The sequence below is a fragment of the Canis lupus genome, chromosome 26 (genome assembly GCF_048164855.1).
Source record: "Canis lupus baileyi chromosome 26, mCanLup2.hap1, whole genome shotgun sequence".
NCBI lineage: Eukaryota > Metazoa > Chordata > Mammalia > Carnivora > Canidae > Canis > Canis lupus.
The window spans coordinates 13,854,689-13,873,010 of NC_132863.1; the positions used below are offsets into that span (position 1 = coordinate 13,854,689).

General features: G+C 40.3%; 1 protein-coding gene and 1 long non-coding RNA gene across 2 annotated transcripts in view; both read right to left on the bottom strand.

Moving 5' to 3' along the window:
• Positions 1-18,322, bottom strand: part of SLX4IP (SLX4 interacting protein) — a 184,526-nt gene that overhangs the window by 8,666 nt on the left and 157,538 nt on the right. Inside the window, 1 exon segment of the mRNA XM_072800068.1 lies at positions 15,666-15,754. Coding sequence (XP_072656169.1) covers positions 15,666-15,754 — 89 coding nt within the window.
• Positions 929-12,930, bottom strand: LOC140618088 (uncharacterized). The gene is made up of 2 exons (XR_012018263.1): positions 5,793-12,930; positions 929-5,114 (listed from the first exon to the last, which is right to left on the bottom strand). It is a non-coding gene; the product is annotated as an uncharacterized lncRNA (long non-coding RNA).

Consider the following 18,322-nt stretch of genomic DNA (forward strand, 5'->3'; position numbering starts at 1 on the left):
CAGAGTCCAGAGTGCACAGTCCATGGGGACTCAGGTATTTAAGAAATAGGTTAACCAAGGGGTGCCTGGGTGGCTCAGTCGGTTAGTCATCTGACTCTTGATATCAGCTCAGGTCATGATCTCAGGGTCCTGGGATGGAGCCCACATCAGGCCCTGTGCTCAGTGGCAAGTCTATATGGGATTCTCTCTCTCTCCTTCTCCCTTTACCCCTCTCCCTGCTCACTCTCTAAAATAAAATAAATCTTTTATAAAAAAAACCCTCAAAATATCACTAAAAAAAGAGAAAGAAATAGGTTAACCAAGGGACTCTCTTTGGGCTTTCATCAGTGATTCTTCTTTTTTTTTTTTTTTTAAGATTTATTTATTTATTTATTTATTCGAGAGAGAGAGAGAGAGAGAGAGAGAGAGAGAGAGGCAGAGACACAGGCAGAGGGAGAAGCAGGCTCCATATAGGGAGCCCGATGTGGGACTCGATCCCGGGTCTCCAGGATCATGCCCTGGGCTGAAGGCAGCACTAAACCACTGAGCCACCCAGGCTGCCCTCAGTGATTCTTCTTAACCTAAAGGCTAGCTCTGAGTCTAGCTAAGGAATAAAATTCTGTAAGTAACATCACCTGTTCTGTCCACTTGTCACTCATTTACTTTATATATATATATATACACACACACATATATATGTATATATATATATAATATTGAATTTTTATTTTAATTTTGAAAGGGAAAGTTCCAATATCTACTTTAAATACCTAGGACAAAAAAACATTTTTTTTTTTTTTTTACATGAGACAAGATACAACATAAGGATTAGTAAATGCACTCACTTTAAAAAAACAGCAAATTTTCCAGTAGTATTTAAGAAGAAATAGTCTAATAATTGTCATCTTGGATGGTCTCTTCAGTTAATATGGCTTTGGCTAAAAACCTATTTACTTTTTTTTTTTTTTTTTTTAAGATTTTATTTATTTATTCATGAGAGACACAGAGAGAGAGGCAGAGACACAGGCAGAGGGAGAAGCAGGCTCCATGCAGGGAGCCCAATGTGGGACTCGATCCCGGGTCTCCAGGATCACATCCTGGGCCGAAGGCAGCACTAAACCACTGAGCCACCCGGGTTGCCCCCATTTACTTTTTAACTTTTGGTAGTAATGCTTTGATTTTAGTTTTAAACTTTCCAGCTGTAAAGAGTGTCTAAATATAATTCCAGGACAAAGCCAAAAAGAAGTAGGGCAGGGCCACAGGCCCCAAAGGGAATCAAATCCAGGGGGACACATTCTTTGGCAGACTGAGCAGCCCAGGCAAGCTCCCAGAGCAAGGGGTCAGGTCTTGTCACCATCCCCAGGGATCTTCTAGAGTCTAGTGGATGCATCCTGAGGCTAAGGAAGCCAAAGCATGCACACCCTAGTACAGGTCTGAAAGGAAGGTTGAATAGGTGAGTGTTTAAGTATGAAGATGGGTGATGGCACCTCAATGCTGTCTGGTCTGACCTGAGAAACACATTTTACATTTGTGGACAGGAAATACTACCAAGAAAATCCCCACCAGAATTATCAAGGCAGCCAAGATGCACTTCATGCCTCTTAATCAGAGAATGGGCTAGACTGAAATGTAGTTAGAAATGCTGGTTGGTGTTCAGGTTACAAAGGCAAATCAAAATCGTGGATAAATCAAGGTGTTCACTCCATGTGACTTACTGAACACCACTTTTGAATAGAACAATGTTGGGATTAATGAGGGATGGGAAGAGAAGTTGGCCTAAAAAGACATAAGGAACACATGCTCTTGAGTTTATAACCTTCTCAAGGAGTCTGTAAAACAGAGCTGAGGCTCCCAAAGGCTACTGGGAAGACTGGCACCAAGGGAGCTTTTCAGATACATAGATTCCCAAGACCCATCCCTGGCAGTTCTGATTCACCAGATCTAGGGTGGGTCCATGAGATCTATATTTAGGTTCCCAAGTGATATATGTGAAAAATAGTCGACAGAGCAGAGCAACAGATAAACAAATGTCAACTGGTATGCTGAAGCGGTGTTGGCAAAGTGTGGTGCAGTTACCTCAGGCATCAAAATTATCTCGGGAGTTTGTTTGTTCACTAATGCTCAGGATTGTACCCCAGATTCTACTGCATTTAGATCTCCAGGGGGTAGAGTGAAAGCATATGCATTTTAAGCAATCTCCCCAGGGATTTTTTTTTTTTTTTTTAAGATTTTATGTATTTATTCATGAGAGACAGAGAGAGAGAGAGGCAGAGACAGGCAAAGGGAGAAGCAGGCTCCTCTTGCAGAACCTGATGCAGGACTTGATCCCAGGACCCCGGGGTCAGGACCTGAGCTGAAGGCAGACACTCAACCACTGAGCCACCCAGGTGCCCTACCCCCCCAGTGATTCTGATACCCAGCAGAGTTAACAAACTTCTGTCCACTCTAAAGTGGCATGGGTGGACTTGATAACTGAGTGGAGTCTGGCAGAAGCATCCAATCAGACAACACTGAACTCTGTATTGAACATTGTTTTGAGGCCCTTGTGGAAAAGGATGTGGACTCACAGAAAACATCCATGCTCTCATGGAGTCTCCATCCCATGGGGAAGACAAGAAACAAATAAACAAATGATGTGTCAGAAGGTTGTGATGTTATGAGCAGAAATAAAACTCCAAAGTCTCTGTTTTAGATATATTGGTGGGGGAAGGCTGTAGTAGGTAAGAAGATAAGCTTTACCCAGAGATCTGAGTGGAAGGGGAGCCATGTGAACATAGTGTATCTCGGGCAGGGAGAGGTGTGAACATCAAGGCTCTGAAGGCAGTGTGCCTTGGGAGGAGGGGAGAAACGGCAGCAGACCAGGGGAAGCCGCTGGAGGGCAGGTATCAGGGGTGCGTATGTATTGGTGATGGTGAAGGGGGCAAATCACATATGGCTTTTGTAAGGAAGACACATTTTATTCTAAGGATGATGGTATGCCTTTGGAAGGTTCTAAGGAGAAATGTGACTTGGTATTTTAAAAGGATCACTCTAGGTTCAGCAGAGGGACAGGTGGATGCGAGGACAGCAGTACTGAGACTACTGTAAGAGTTCACTCAGCGATGAGGGATCTTCAGGAGCTGATGATGGTAAGAAACGGTTAGACTAGAAATACAGTTTGAAGGGAGGCCCAATGGAATTTGTTAATCGATTAGATATAGTTGGTCAGAAGAAAAGTCAAGGATGACTCCAAGATTTGTGGTTTAAATAAGTGGGTGAAGGAAGTTAGCTTTTACCAACACAGGAAGTACTGGGGGAGGGGTAGGCTTGGGGAAATGGAACCAAGAAATCAACCTTGGATTTGTAAACTTAAAGAGTTCTCTTGGGTATCCATATGGAGATGTTGAACAGGAAGTTAAGACACAGGTTCCAGGAAGAGAAGGGTCTGGGCTACAGACACAAAGTTAGGAAGTCTGTGAAGATGGTATATAAAGTCATCAGTCAGGATGACTCCACTACGGGGCGAGTTTGGATGAGTAAAAAAGAAGTTAAAAAGATGAGTAGGATTCAGGAAAGGAGACCATGAGGGAGCCATCAGTGAAGAAAGAGAAACATCAAGATAACATGATGTCCCTGGAGGCAGGAGAATAAAGTGTCTCACTGAAAGTGACAACCTCATCAAATGGCTGCCAAGCAATTAGGAGTGAAAACTGACCAGTGGAAGGTGACATGACAGAGGCTGTTTTTGGTGAAGGTCTGGGACCCAAGCCTGTTTGGGATGGATGGTTTCAAGAGTGAGGTGAAGACATAGTAGAGACTAGGGGTCTCTAGCAGGAATATAACATTTGCTGTTCATGTAACTTTAAATTTTTCTACAGACTACTAAAAAACTAAAAGAAAACTGGTAAAATTAGATTTCAATAATATATATTATTTAGCCCAACATTAAACATTACCATTATAACATGTAATATAAAATATTGAGAAATTTTATATTTTTAAGCTAAGTCTTTGGAATCTGGTATGTTATTTGACATTTACAGGACATCATTTCTGATTCACCACATTTCAAATGCTCCATTGGCTAAACATGGCCAGTGGCTACAGTACTGGGCCTTGCAGGGCTAGTTACTTTTGAAGGGTTCTACAATAAGGGGGAGCATGGAAATGAGGTAGTGGCTCGGCTGGGGTGGTTAATGGAGGGGGCATCACTGATGATTCTGAGCATATTTAGAGGATGTGATTGGCTACTGTGTGCCAAGTTTCAAGTGGCATCAGGCACTATTTCAGAAGTTTTGCAACTATTCACCAATGTCACCCTCAGAAGAGCATGGTGAGGCAGGTAACATTGTTCCTCCCACCCTCCAGCGACCTCACCCAACATGGAGAGACAGCATGGATAGCAATACCACTACTCATCTGACAAACGAGGGTTCTGTCAGGAAAATCCTGCTCCAGCTTTCAGCCCCAGGCATAGGCCCTGGGACATCAGTATTAGCCCTAGTTGGAACGCTGGGGAAGGTCCTTGGGGCCACAGCACCAGACTACCCAGGTCACTGCTAGAGCCCTGTGGGTGCATCACCATCACAATGCAGTCCCCCCTCCCCACCTCCCTGTGCTCCCTGCCATCCTCACAGCCACACTTAGAAGGGATAACAGGAGTTATCCCTCCACACTCTTGCTTCCAGGACTGCAGAACATCCTGCCTGATATGAAGGCAATAAAGGGAGAAGGCAGGAAAAAAAGCTTTTCAATGCCATTAAGGATTTTCTCACAGTAGTACTGAATGTACTAATGTGGTGTTCAGTCTTTATCTTCTTTTAGATCTGTTTTCTTATGCTTATGTACATGAGTTTCCTCTGATTGTTTTATTCACTCCTACATGAAAATAATTAATAACCCAACCAGAATATTTTAAAAGTGGATAACTCATAGTATACTAGTCTTAGGTCACATTCAACATGTTCCTCTGTCTGAATTCTTTGTGATCACACATCTCCAGAGTTGATCAAATCAGGTTAACACTTCTGGGATTAGAGGCAGAGCACAGCAAAGCAGGAGACAGAAGCCATGGTCTGGTGTTCATCGGTTGCTTGTCCCAGAGCCCGTCTCTCAATTCTCTGATTAGGGGGCTTCTCATCTTCCCTTCGGGATGGCTTGGGAAATTTAAATGCAGAGAGGTGTATGAAGCACACTTTAGAAACTGGAAAGTGCTAACACATTTTCTTGACATTAATGGTAAAGAAAACCTGGTGCCCATGTAAACCATAAAGGGTCTTTTTTTTTTTTTTCAAGATTTTATTATTTATTTATGAGAGACAGAGAGAGAGAGAGGCAGAGACACAGGTAGAGGGAGAAGCAGGCTCCATGCAGGGAGCCCGACATGGGACTCGATCCCAGGTCTCCAGGATCATGCCCTGGGCTGAAGGTGGCACTAAACCGCTGAGCCACGCGGGCTGCCCCATAAAGGGTCTTTAAGGAGGCAAGGCTGCCTTGCATTTGTAGAGAACTTATATAATTATTTTATCCGCCATCTCACCAGAGCCTTACTGAGTTATTTGGCAGGCAAGTTTTGTCCCTCTTTGACAGACAAGAAGAACGAGAACCAAGAGACTAAGTGCCTAAGGCCATACATTTAGCTGGGGGCAGAACTGAGTAGAGAAGGATTGGCCCTCTGTGTATGTAGTGTTCTCTCCACTGTGCCCAGTGGGTCATCTGCCACCACAGTCAGAGATGGGAGTTGTAGAAAGAGTATAGGATGCTGAGTCAGAAGTCCTTGGGTCTAGCCCCCACTTGGTCTCTTCCTTGCAGTAAAAACTAGACAAGCTACTTACCTTCTCTGAATAGCAGTTTCCTTGTCTAGAAAAGAGGAATGATAAAAACATCTCTATGGCAGATACTCATTCATTTCCTGGAAATAATACTCAGATTTTGTCTCCAGTCCCTATCCAGTGTCCATGTATTTCCAGAGGTCTTGTCTCCACACCAGACTCCAGAAATAGGCCCGTGACCCTATCCAAACCAATCACAATACTGAATTCATGAGGCTCACAAAGATGCATAAGCTTCAGCTGGCCTGGGAAGAGGCCCACTCTCTGTTTCCATGGACCTGGCAGAGCTAGCAGAGCCAACCACCACGTACAGGCTAAGAATGAAGCCAACACTGTGGAAGGCAGAGCCAGAAGATGTGAGAAATAGTCCTGATGATATTCTTTGTGCTTCTGATCAATAAGCCATACCTGAAGTCTGACCTTTACAGGCACATGAGCCAAAAACTTTCCTTTTTTGCTAAGCCATTTTGAGTTGGCCTTCCTGTCCCTTGAAAACTAAAAGGTTCAAGACTGATACAATCTTTTCTCAGGTTTGTTGCATTGAATAAGTTATTGTATGTGACAGCTCCCTGCAAACAATAAACGCCTTTTGCAAACAATAAAAGCAGAGTAAAAGTAATTTATTATCAACTTATTTGGGCAGCAAATAATAGTATTAAAGTATAAGCCTAGACCACTTTCAATTCTTTATAGCTCTGTGATAAGGTGAAAAGAAAAGTTATTCTTGAACTTTAGTGTAATGTCCAATGATTTTATGGAGCATCAGCATTCTGAAATGTGACATGCTAGTGAAGGTTGAGTCACTTACAGAAAAGCATCCACAGCACAGCATGAATTCTGATAACGACCACAATCTTAGATCGCGATGCACTGTAACCATACAGAAGCCACATGTCTTAAAATGAGGAAGAGGTCTCTCTTTCCCAATTTTCACTTCTAAAATTTTCTTAATTTAGTAATTAATAAGTTATGGAAGGAAAAAGGATACAACAGGTAGGATATAGTAGTAATGAACAATTAAAAGAATGAATATAAACTACACATAATTACATATATAGACTAAAGGCACTGAAGAAAAAAGAGGTCAAATGAAAGGGACAGGAGTATCTCATGATTTCCACTGTAAAATGAAGTCATTTTCTCTAAAGATGATAAGGATGGAAGACATCTGTACTGAAATACCACAGACAAAGCAGTCAATATAGAGACTAGCACCAAGTGAGTCCTCATGGGACACCCAAGAGGCTGATGTGACCTTCCCCATTTCATAGATGAGGAAACTGATGCCCTATGAGGCTAAGTCATTGTCCAATTCCCACAGTGAGGGACAAGTCTTTTGCTTCACTCTGTTTCTCTGGGCCAAGTCCCTCTTCCAAGCCCTCCTTTTTTCTGCCTTGCTGTGAAAGGACAGATCTTTTTTTTTTTTTTTTTTTTTTTTTTTTTTTGAAAGGACAGATCTTTAAGGAAAAGTGGAGTGCAGCCTTGCTGATGCTGCTGCGTTGATCAGTAGCAAATACTAAATTTTAAAATTTTCTTTTATTCTGAATTGATGACTATTAAACTGTCTTATGTAGATCTAGGGAAGTACCAATAAATAGCTGCAAAGAATGTTAACCTGAAAATGAAATCAGTGAAAAAAAAAATCAAGGAAGTTATTTTGCAGGAAGTACACATTTCACAGGGATTTTCCAGTTTACATTTACTTTACCCTTGAGAATCTAAAAATAAACCCTGAGCACCCTTAAGCCCCACTGTCGAAGTCTCTGGCCTCATATAAGCATGATGAAACTTGGATGCTTTAAAGAATTTGTAGGTTTGGGACCTGTGCTTCTTAATGATGGTGGGGAGGTTTGTTGACCACTCTGAGGACTGAATGAAAGCCATTTAACTTTGACTAGAAAACAAAGAAAAAAAACCCCAAAACTTTTTTTTTTTTTCAATTTCAGGGAATTCATGAATCATAGGCTTATAGTGCCCAGTTTAAAAGCAGGATGGAAAGATCTGTGAAAAATAGGAACTTAATGGGAACTACCTCAGGCAGAGAGATACCCCACCTTTAGGGGTCTCCTTATTAAAAAATACCTCCTCCCACAGACACCTGTGGTTGAAAAATGCCAACACCTGCAGAAAGGTTGCTAGTCCTTCATTCAAGTTGATGATTTTTTTTCCCCCTAACATCTCCCATGGTGTGTGTGTGTGCCTGGACCAGGTGGGAGAGGAGGCAGGTGGGTAAATGTATATCCAACCATGCAGGTGGTAGGGCTGGCCAGAAGAGGGCCTATGGTAGTCCTGGACACCAGTGGGAAAGAGGCAGGAGAGCCAAAGAGAAGATATTACAGATGACTGTCTTATTTCAAAATTCTACTCAGAGCTGGCCCTCTGCCCAGGGATGCAGAATGAATAGCTCTTCCCATTTTTCTTGAACACAGACAGCAAGACCCCCTTTCCAAGACTCCCATCTCATGACAGTAACAGCTTCTGTGAACTAGTCTGGGAATCTCACCCCATTTATGACACAGTTTCCTTGGGAAAATGAGTACTGAATTCTAAATCATCTGCTTCCTAAATGAACTTTCTAAACATAATCCACTTACACGTCAAACTCTATCTATGCTTCACTGTGGGTGTTCAGATGAACACATGAGCTTTTACGAATTTGGGTCTAAGAAGTCTGTGGACTCCCAATTCCTGTCCCTCAGAGAAGAAACCAGGCCCTTCCTCCAAAGCCGTATCTCACTGTGAGTCTACTGGCAGCTATTAGAAATGAGAGGTATTTTAGCTCGTGGTCTCTACCCCTCCCTTCCTCCTCTAGATGTTGGTTAACAGAGGTCCCACTGAGGTCACGAGTTAATACTCTCATTGCATCCCTTCTTTACCACTGACTTGCTGACTAAATGAGGATTTATCACTTAACTTTTTGATACCTTTCTTTTTATAGCTACAAAATGAAGCTGGGTTGGCAAGTGGGGACAAACAAAAAATGAGCTTCTTGGGAAAATAATATGTGCAGATGGATATTCCATTTCTAGCAGGCAGGGTAAGATACATAGCAATCTGCTAATCTGGTGTTAATGACATTTAAATTAACTCCTCTTCAGGGAGGAATGGAAATGATAATAATTAATACTGAATAAGTGCTTTCAAGTCTAGAAGACATTTTTATATTCACTATCTCATTTGATCTTTACTAAAACTTGGGAAGGCTTGTATAATAGGCATTGTTTTTACCTCTGCTTAACAAGCCAAATGACTTGTCCAAGGTCATCCAGGGAGTGAAAGAGGCAGTGGTCAAAGTGTCAGTGGTCAAAGCCAGGTCTTTTATTTTCAAGTTTGATCTCTTTTCTACTTGTTCTATGTCCTGCCCTATTTTTCCTGATTCAGTCTATCATCTAACTGGTCAGCAAAGGAAGATTATTGGTCTGCACTATGGACAATAAGCACAAAAGATGAGAGGTCCCAGAGACATCCTATTCTAACTTATTCTATCTAACTAGTCTAACTTAAATATGTCCTATTCTAGTTTATCCAGCCTAACCTATTCCAAGTCAGCAAAGGGCAGTTCCTTAGGGATGCTGGAAACAGGAGCATGACCCATCTCGTTCACATATACTGCTGGCTCATCATTGGGGAGGATTTTATTATTAGGAAAGGAAAATAAAACCTCAGGTTACTGCAACATATAAGCAAAGGATAAACTTTTTTAAAAATTTTATTTATTTATTTGAGAGAGAGCAAGAGAGAGCGAGCGAGCAAGAGCACACAAGTGCCAGCAAGGGGAGTAGTGGAGAGGGAGGGGGAAAGAATCTCAAGCGGACTCCTCACTGAGCAGAGCCCAACATGGGGACCCCAAGATCACAACCTAAGCAGAAACCAAGAGTTGGACGCTCAACTGATTGAGCTACCCAAGGGCCCCAAGGACAGTTAATCTTTAAAAAAATGATTTCACCTGAGAAAATTTTTATCTTTTTTGTCACAGTCTAGAAATATGTTCTAGGCAGACCAAGCCAGCCAAGAAGATCTCATCCCTACCACCAGCATGTTCATTATGACATTGCACCTGACAATCCATATAAGGGCAGGTGTGTGATGGCTCTAGTTTCCAATTCAACTCCATGGGAAAATAGCCCATCTATAGGACCTACTTAAGGTATAGCCCTAATCTGTTCCTCAAATATCTGGTGACCATGTTCTGACCCTGAGCACTGGCTTCAGGAGAGGAGGGGAGGCAGAAGGCAAGATAGTGGGCATTAGATTAGTCCTGCTGCTACAGAGTCAAAAGGAGAGTCTGTTCCCTGGAGAAGCCTTCTGTTTGTGTGCACTCAAAAGTGAAGCCTCCTTAGTTGAGGCAGACTGAGCACGTTTATCCTTTAAACCTAAAAACCACAATTATGACAACACTGATCAAGATACAGAATAAAAACTACCTCATATTACAAACTAAAAAAAATTCCAAAAAACACAAGAAAAATATCAGTGACTATTTGTCCAACTTTGAAAATCATTAACACCAAGATTATCAAAGGCAGAAATCATTACGGAAACCATAAAATTGAAGACATACGCAATGTCATATAATTGAAAAGTTAATGATAAATTCACTAAAAGTTAACTTTCTTTACTATGTAAGAAGTTTTTAAATAGCCAGGAGTTGGTGAAATACAAAAATACCAATAGAAAAATGGACACAAACACACAATTCACAAATGAATGGGTCCTGGCTAAAATAAGCACACAGTGACCTCAGCTATCAAGTATCAAGCATGGAGGGGTACAGACTAGGTCATTAAGAAAGGCTGTCTTTAGGCTGGGAGTTGTGGATAATTTTTGCTTTCTTTGTTTATATTTGGATTCTAGAGTTTTTGTACAGTGAACATGGACAATTTTGGTAAGCAGTTATTAAGTGAAAAACTAAGTTCAGAACACTGTGGGAAATGTGAAATATAGAAACAACCTCTTCTCCCTCAAGGAAATTTTCCTAGTACTACAGGAATCTCTGGTTAATTTACCATCAGCATTGTTTAGGAAATACAGTAAGATGAGAAGAATGGATTCTTAAAAAGCTTATGACACATCATGAAAAACCTAGAAAAAATCCACCACTTAATTTTTTGATACAAAAAAAGTTCTTTTCTCGAATGATCTGATTTATATTTATGCATTAGTTCCCTTGAAAACTTTAATCTATAGGTAAGAGTGCAAAGTTAATGCATAGTCAAACTGTTAAGTAGTTTATTTCTTCTAAAGGCAGAAGGTCTGAAATGTTTCTTTCTATATTCTTTTTATTTTTCCTAAAATAAAAAGTAACTCTACCCCCTCATTTTTATCACGTTTAAATCTACAAGTGAGGCTCTCTTTGGTACAAAATTATTTTCCCATTTTTATTGAGCTACATTTTCATCCACTCCCTCCGACAGAAATTCAGTGTGAGAAAGGATTTTTGAGATCATTTGATACCCTCCCCCCTTGACTGAAATGAGGGTGAAGGCCCACAGAGGTTCAATTATGACAACCAAGCTAAAAATAACTCAGGCTAGCATAGTTTATTGCTTCTTTAGACTTGTTCTCATTTCAATTTTATACTCATAAACTAGCAGAATTCTTTTACATTATACAGTAGTTTGACTTATGAGTTCAGCTGAGTGCTTAAAACACTGTCTTCTGTCAGGACATGCCGGTGATCATCCCCCGAGCTGATGCTACAGCGATGAGTGCAGAGCATGTGTGACTGGTGTACATCTGCACAACTTCGATGGTTCCTGTCACAGCTTGGCCACAACCCCCAATGAAGCATAAGGCAGAGAACTCAAAAATCTTACTTATATACCCACTTTCAGGCAACACTGGTAAACTAAATGCCATTTTTAATTTCTAAAAGAATCACAGATTTGTACAGCTTCGTTTTTTGGGTTTTTTTTTTTTTTTTTTTTTTACAGCTTTGGTTTAAAAGTAAAAGAGTAGTTTAGAATTTTGAACTTTCTTCTGAATAGCACAGGATCCAAGTGAACCATTAAGGTGCAGAATTGATGCATCTTTAAGAAAAAAAGAGGCTCTGCGTGAATTACATTTTTTTTTAGGTCACCAGAGTAGCCTTCAGTACCCCGATCTGGCAGATTACAAGCTCCTTGAAGGCAGACTACAAGCTTCACTTTCTTATTTTGTCTTTGTTTTCCAGGGCCTACCAGAGCTCCTGGCAAAGAGTGAGCATTCAGCAAATTATGATTAAGTGCGATGGTAAGGACAGATAGGAAGGATATCTGGAGCGTAGGAGGGCCTGTAACCAATGCCCTACCAGATTACAATGCTCTACCTGAAAGGTCCCAGATATATACAGAGTTCTAGTTATACAATAAAGTTATTACTTTGTAGAGTAATTACTTTGGTGATTATGGGTTATTGATTTTAATAAAGAAATAATAAAACTAATGAATAATTTTTAATTTCCTCAAAGCCCCAGAGCTTTACATCTGAGGGGGAAAAAAAGCAACCTCTACACAGGGACATGGGTTTGTAAATATGAAAGATAATCCTGTTGAAATGGAATATAACTGCGTGCAATCAAAATTCACTTTATGCTTTTCATGTTTCTAGGGAAAAAGGTAAAGGGAAAACAAACGAAACAAAACAAACAAAAAAAAAGGTAAAAATCCTCAGAAAGACTTCCCAGCTCCGTTCCTAGCAATAGGTCAAAAACCGAGGCTACAAGGGCCTCAAGATTTCTTATGAGAAACTGTAGTAAGAAAAATATAGTGACTCATCTCATAATAATGCCCTTTCTTCCCAAAGTACACATCACAATTCCCACATCCCTGGCACAGGGGCACTCGGTGCAGAGCTATTGCAACACGGAGCATCTCCCTGCACCAACACCCCTCAGTGGGTGACAGAAATGCCGATGCTGGGGTAACAGACCTCCCCAGTGCTGGGGGAGGGCATTAGGGGGTGGCATGGCTGCACTCATTCTGCCCTCCAAAGAAGGGAGATTTCTCCCTTTGTATTGCTTGATCTGGAACAGTGGTTCTTTTGTACAGCCACCTTTAAGCACTGGGGAGCTAAGTGCAGCTGGCTTCCTTCTGCACAGGCTGAAATAATCCCCTGGCAGAGCTGTTCTGAATAGGCACTCCCAGATTTCCTAACCAACTGTCATTTAGATACTGAGGAACCAAAAAGAAAAAGAAAAGGGGGCGGGGGGGGGGGGAGGGGGGGAGATGAAGGAAAAGGAATCTGCTACTCAAGGCACAAGCAAGGGGCCCAGGCTTTTGCTTAGGTACTGGCTCCCTCCCCTATCACTTCTGGGGCCATGGAAGACTGTGTTCAGTAAATACTGATAGGAAAACAATTGATGTTTATTGACAAAAACACTTCTCCAATACAGCTATTTAGGAAGCCAATTTCCCAGGCCTTGCCCAGTCAGACATTCCTAGAGAATAACTACCAACAGAAAGGAGACAGATCCTGCCCTTTGGTGAATATCAATGTAAACTGATAAAGAATTCAAAGCTTTCCAGAAGTTCAAGGAATACTCACACAGCCAGATATCACTGGCTTTGGGCATTTGAAGTATGTAACAAACAGTATGCATGCCTTCTCTCTGATAGATTTAAGGATGGGAAGGAAATATGGTTTATTGATCCTCAAATGGCTGAGACAGGTGGGCTCTACCGAGGTCAAACATCAGTAAGGTTAAAGCTCCAAGGCACTGGTGGTGGAAGGACCATGCTGTTGGCTTGATGGGCCATTTGCAGGAGGGCCCTCTGCTAAGCCTGCGTATTTCACTCTTTATAGGGACAATAAGCTTAAGGAGGTGGTGGACTGCAGCCTGAAAGGAAGGGAGGTGCACAGGTGAGCAGGCCAGCAAGAAGGGGTACACAGAGCCTATGTCCAGGTAGGGAGCTGGTTAGTGGTGCTGATTAGCTGATTCCCGTGTATGTGGCTGAGAAAGTGTGTATGTGAAGGCAGGGTCAGAAGTTTGGAAAAAGAGCAACTGAAGAGACAGAGACTGAGCACATCTAAAGACAGTCACTAAAACAACTAAAGATCCTCATGATATAAACTCTGATAGTGTTATCACTAGAAGTCAGAACACACTGAGGATAAGAAAACTAAACTGGTTCGTGTAAAAGGCTCAGACTGTCAATTTTTCAGAATGAAAACCTTAACATTTAGGAAGTCCTCCCAATTACAGGATTTATATGACAGCAGCTATATAAAAATCAGTATAAAGACCAGTGCCCCTAAGGAGGATAACATTTCATTTGTATTGAAATGTTTTAATCCACCTTTAATAATTTAAGACATTAAGTATTAATATTACATATCATACAAGATCTAATTTCTTTTGTATTCCATCTGAAACAATGACACTTCTTGTTAATAGTTATTTTCTTAAACCACAGATCAATTTCTTCACTGCCCTGAGAATCAGTTGTTATATTATAGCTGTTTCCCAAAAGCATTACTACTTTAGTATTTATTACTTTACTAAGACAACTCTTAACATCCTGGAAACATTTCAAAGAACACATTTTTAATACTTCTCACCAAATTTGTTTCGATTTATGTTATTTAATTGATAGATGAAGAAATAAGGGTCCCACTGGCTTTTCCAAAAGATTCATCTGCTCCAAACAAAAGCATCTCTACTCTTTGCTTTTCCTAGGTCAGTCTCTATGCATTTATTTAAGATGAGGTAAGAAGCTAGTTCGAGACCATGTGGGCCAAATTTCATATTTTGTGTGGATTAAAAAATAATAAACATAAGGAGTAATCTAATATTCCCATAAATTATTTTAGAAGCATAATAATCATATCACACTTCATGTCCTGGTTTCACATCTGCGAGATTTTTTTTCTCTTTGTTAAAGTTCAAGTAATATATCCAAAATTATGGGGAAAAAAAGTCTGCACAGAGGTAAGTTCTGATAGATCGGATTGTGGCTGCAGCAAGATACACAAACAAACATACACATACACACACACACACAGGTGCACGCCAAGTAGACGCTCTCGAGTGTATATGTTAAGCTTACAAGACAAAGCTGCAAGCTACAACATTACAGGTGAGTTTTCTGCATCTGCTTATCTGCACAGAGAACATCAATGAAACACAAATGAAACAGGACCTAAAAAAAGCTTAGTAAGCCTGAGAAAAGATACAGAAAAGCTCTATCAGCAAAGAAACAACACACTGGGGAAAAGTACTGATTCTCATGAAAATGTGATTCACCATGGAATAAAATTCAAAAGCCACTGACCCCAATGAAAGCTTCCAGTGGAAACATGTGGATTTTGCTTCATTTCACTGAAAGACTTTACTTTATCTCATTTGAATATTATTATAAGTACCATCACAGTTTTTGTGATATGTTGCTTTCTCATTTAAAACTGATGTAGAGGGGTGCCTGGATGGCTCAGATGGCTAACTGTCTTCTTTGGGCTCAGGTCATGATCTTGGGGCCCGGGAAATCAAACCCCACATCAGGCTCCCCGGCTGAGTGGGGAGTCTGCTTCTCCCTCTGCACCTCACCCTGCTCATGCTCTCTCTGTGTCTCAAATGAATAAATAAAATCTAAAAAAAAAAAAAAAAAAAAAAAAAATCTAAATAAATAAATAAATAAATAAATAAATAAATAAATTTGAAGTAGAAAAGACATGGCTGATCAAACTAAATTTTCAAGGGTCTTCAGAAAACAAACAAAAACAAACAAAAACACATCAGTTAATATCATCATGCAATAGCTGGAACATTTTTGGTCCCTTAAAACATGCACTGAATGCTGGATAGCTGAATGATAAATAACTGAAGACAATACCTTTTATATTTATATATAATAAGTTGTCATTTAAGCAGATTTATTTGTAGAATATTTTTGTACATACCAATTCTTCATTCTGACTTGACAAAAGATCACGACTGAATGAAAGCTGACTTACACAGACCACAAATCTGTCGGGAAATACACGGAGCTCTGCACAAAATGAAGAAAATCAAGTTACTAAAGGCATCAAAAATCTATGAAAACAGAAATGCTTGGTACCAGATTTTTTCAGTTATAGTTATAAGCATGTATGTATACAACATATGTCTCTTCTCCTCGCCTTTCAGTGTTTGCCATCAGCAGGGCGGAGCGAGCACAGAGCTCTGGGGAGCACCCAGGAGGTTGCAAATTGGTCCACCTGAGCCCCTGGACCATTATGTTCTATCCCATGAAACCCCCAGGCAGGGCCCTTGCAGCCCTCCCACTGTGTCAGTTTGCTGTTTTCTGACCAGAACCCACATTTGGGAAATAGGATCAATGTTCTCTAATGAGTGTGCAGATTTATACAGGAAAAGGAAGAATAGGAAATAAGATCTGAAAACCCATCAATGTTCTTACTAATTAATTCTTTTACTTATCATCTCTTTGGTCAACTGGTCTTAGATCGGTCCCCTAAAGTAGAGGGCAAATTCCCAATCTGAATTAGGCTATGAAAACAGCAGGGTCATTAATAGGAATAATTATAAGGAAACGGTAAAATATGTGATAGTTAAGATGATAGAATTACACCACAGTCACACTAAACTATCATTACAACTTCTTAAAGCAAAGCCACTGACTTATGGGTGGGGAAGGCTGAAAAGAATCACAGAACTGGATGCCCCAACACTCAATGAAAAAGAGAATTTATACAGGAAAATGGCAAATAAAATGGTAAATGCCACCTTTATCTTTCCTCCTCTCTAACCTGCCTGCCTATCCATCCACATGTACTTATGCAGCCTCCATCTATCTCTGGAGTGATGTTTACCTGATGCTAGCAGTGTATATTCTGAGTGGGAGGTGAGGACCTTCTCCCTTCTTTATATTTGATTGTATCCCTCTAATATTTTTATAATACACATGTATCATACTTACAACACAAAGCCATTTTTCTAAAAGAGAAAACTTCTCTTAGATGTGACCAATATTTTCAAAGAGGGATAGTATGAATCAGATAAGTGAATCCTTTTGCATACATTGTTCATTTCTAACAATGGATGACAATGTGAGGAACAGACAGAGGCAGAACTCCTCTTAGCCTGATACAGCATGAAGGTGTTGATTATGCAAGCACACAACTTAAACACAGTTTAACACTGTACCACCAGGCTAAGTTAAATTATACCAAAGGCCTAATGAGTTGATGCTCTAGTAATAGCCAAGTCTTTATCTCTCCTTTAGACTACTGATGTGTTTGTCCTTGGTGATCACTCCTCCCTATTCTGATTCATCCTACTCAGTGCAAGTAGGTTAACAGTACTAAAAAAAAAAACCAGCTCCACTTCTCCTGCTCAAAACCCCATCCTGGCTCCTCAGTAGCTACCACATGACCTGCAAACTTCAAAGCCCTCCCTGTGTGGGGCCTAACCTGTCATTCTGGTCTTACCCTTGTTGTCCTCCTCATGTAGAAATCTCCATTTCAAAAAGCCTGAGTGTGTTGAAACTGACCTCTCAAAGATGTTCTATCTGGCTACGAGACTAGGGGTGGATACTGAAAAGCCAAAAATAAAACCAAAACAAAAAAACAAAAAAACCCACCCTTCCTCAAAAAAACCCCAAAGTCATTAATATTTATTTATTAATTCTTTTGTAAAAGATTATTTATTTGACACAGAAAAAGAGAGTGTGTGTACAAGCAGAGGGAGCAGCAGACTCCCCAGTGAGCAGGGAGCCTGATCCCAGGACCCCAGAATCATGACCTGAGCTGACGGCAGACACTTAACTGACTGAGCCACCCAGGCACTCCATTCTTAAAATTTCTTAATGGGGTAAGTGGTAAGTAGTCTGCTTCTCACTTTCAGGAAGGAGGAACTGAGCCACAGAATTCATTATTTATCCCCTGTCATTATTTATCCCCTGTCAATTTTCATAACATTGAAATACACCTCAGTAGATCAGAATTCAAATTCAAAATGATCATTTCTATCCAATAATTCCTCTGATTTGTCCTTCCATTTCTTTCTCTGAAAAATAAGAATGCTAGAATGATGAATTTTGAACATTTGGGGGCCAGGTATTGTATACACAGAAAGAAACTTCTATACACCTTTTCTTTGCTTAGATCACAACTGAGAATTTTATTATTTTAATATTTAAATAAAGTAAAGATTTAGATAATAGCAATCTCTACCATACAGGGTAGCTAGGCTTCATTTTAATAGCAGAAAGTTAACTGGCTTATTTTACTAAGAGAATTGAATAAAGTGGAAAGCTCCATTAGGAGAGTAAAATATTTGAGTGGCACTTAACAGTTTAAAAAGTGAAGATAATTGTTACGATTCCAAGAGCAAATCTCCATATAGTTTATTTTCAAAGTCCCTGTTTCATATCTTATATATTAAAATCATCCAAGGAAGTTCAGTTAGATTTTCTTTCCAATGTTCAGATCAGCTTGGAGAATTGTCATTAGCATCTGACTTTGTTGTTGTTGGCTGGATATGTTTGACATCATTTCCCAAGTGGACATCTTGACTTGGGGAAATGAGGAGGGAAGCTGGCCTTGTCACACACCTAAGA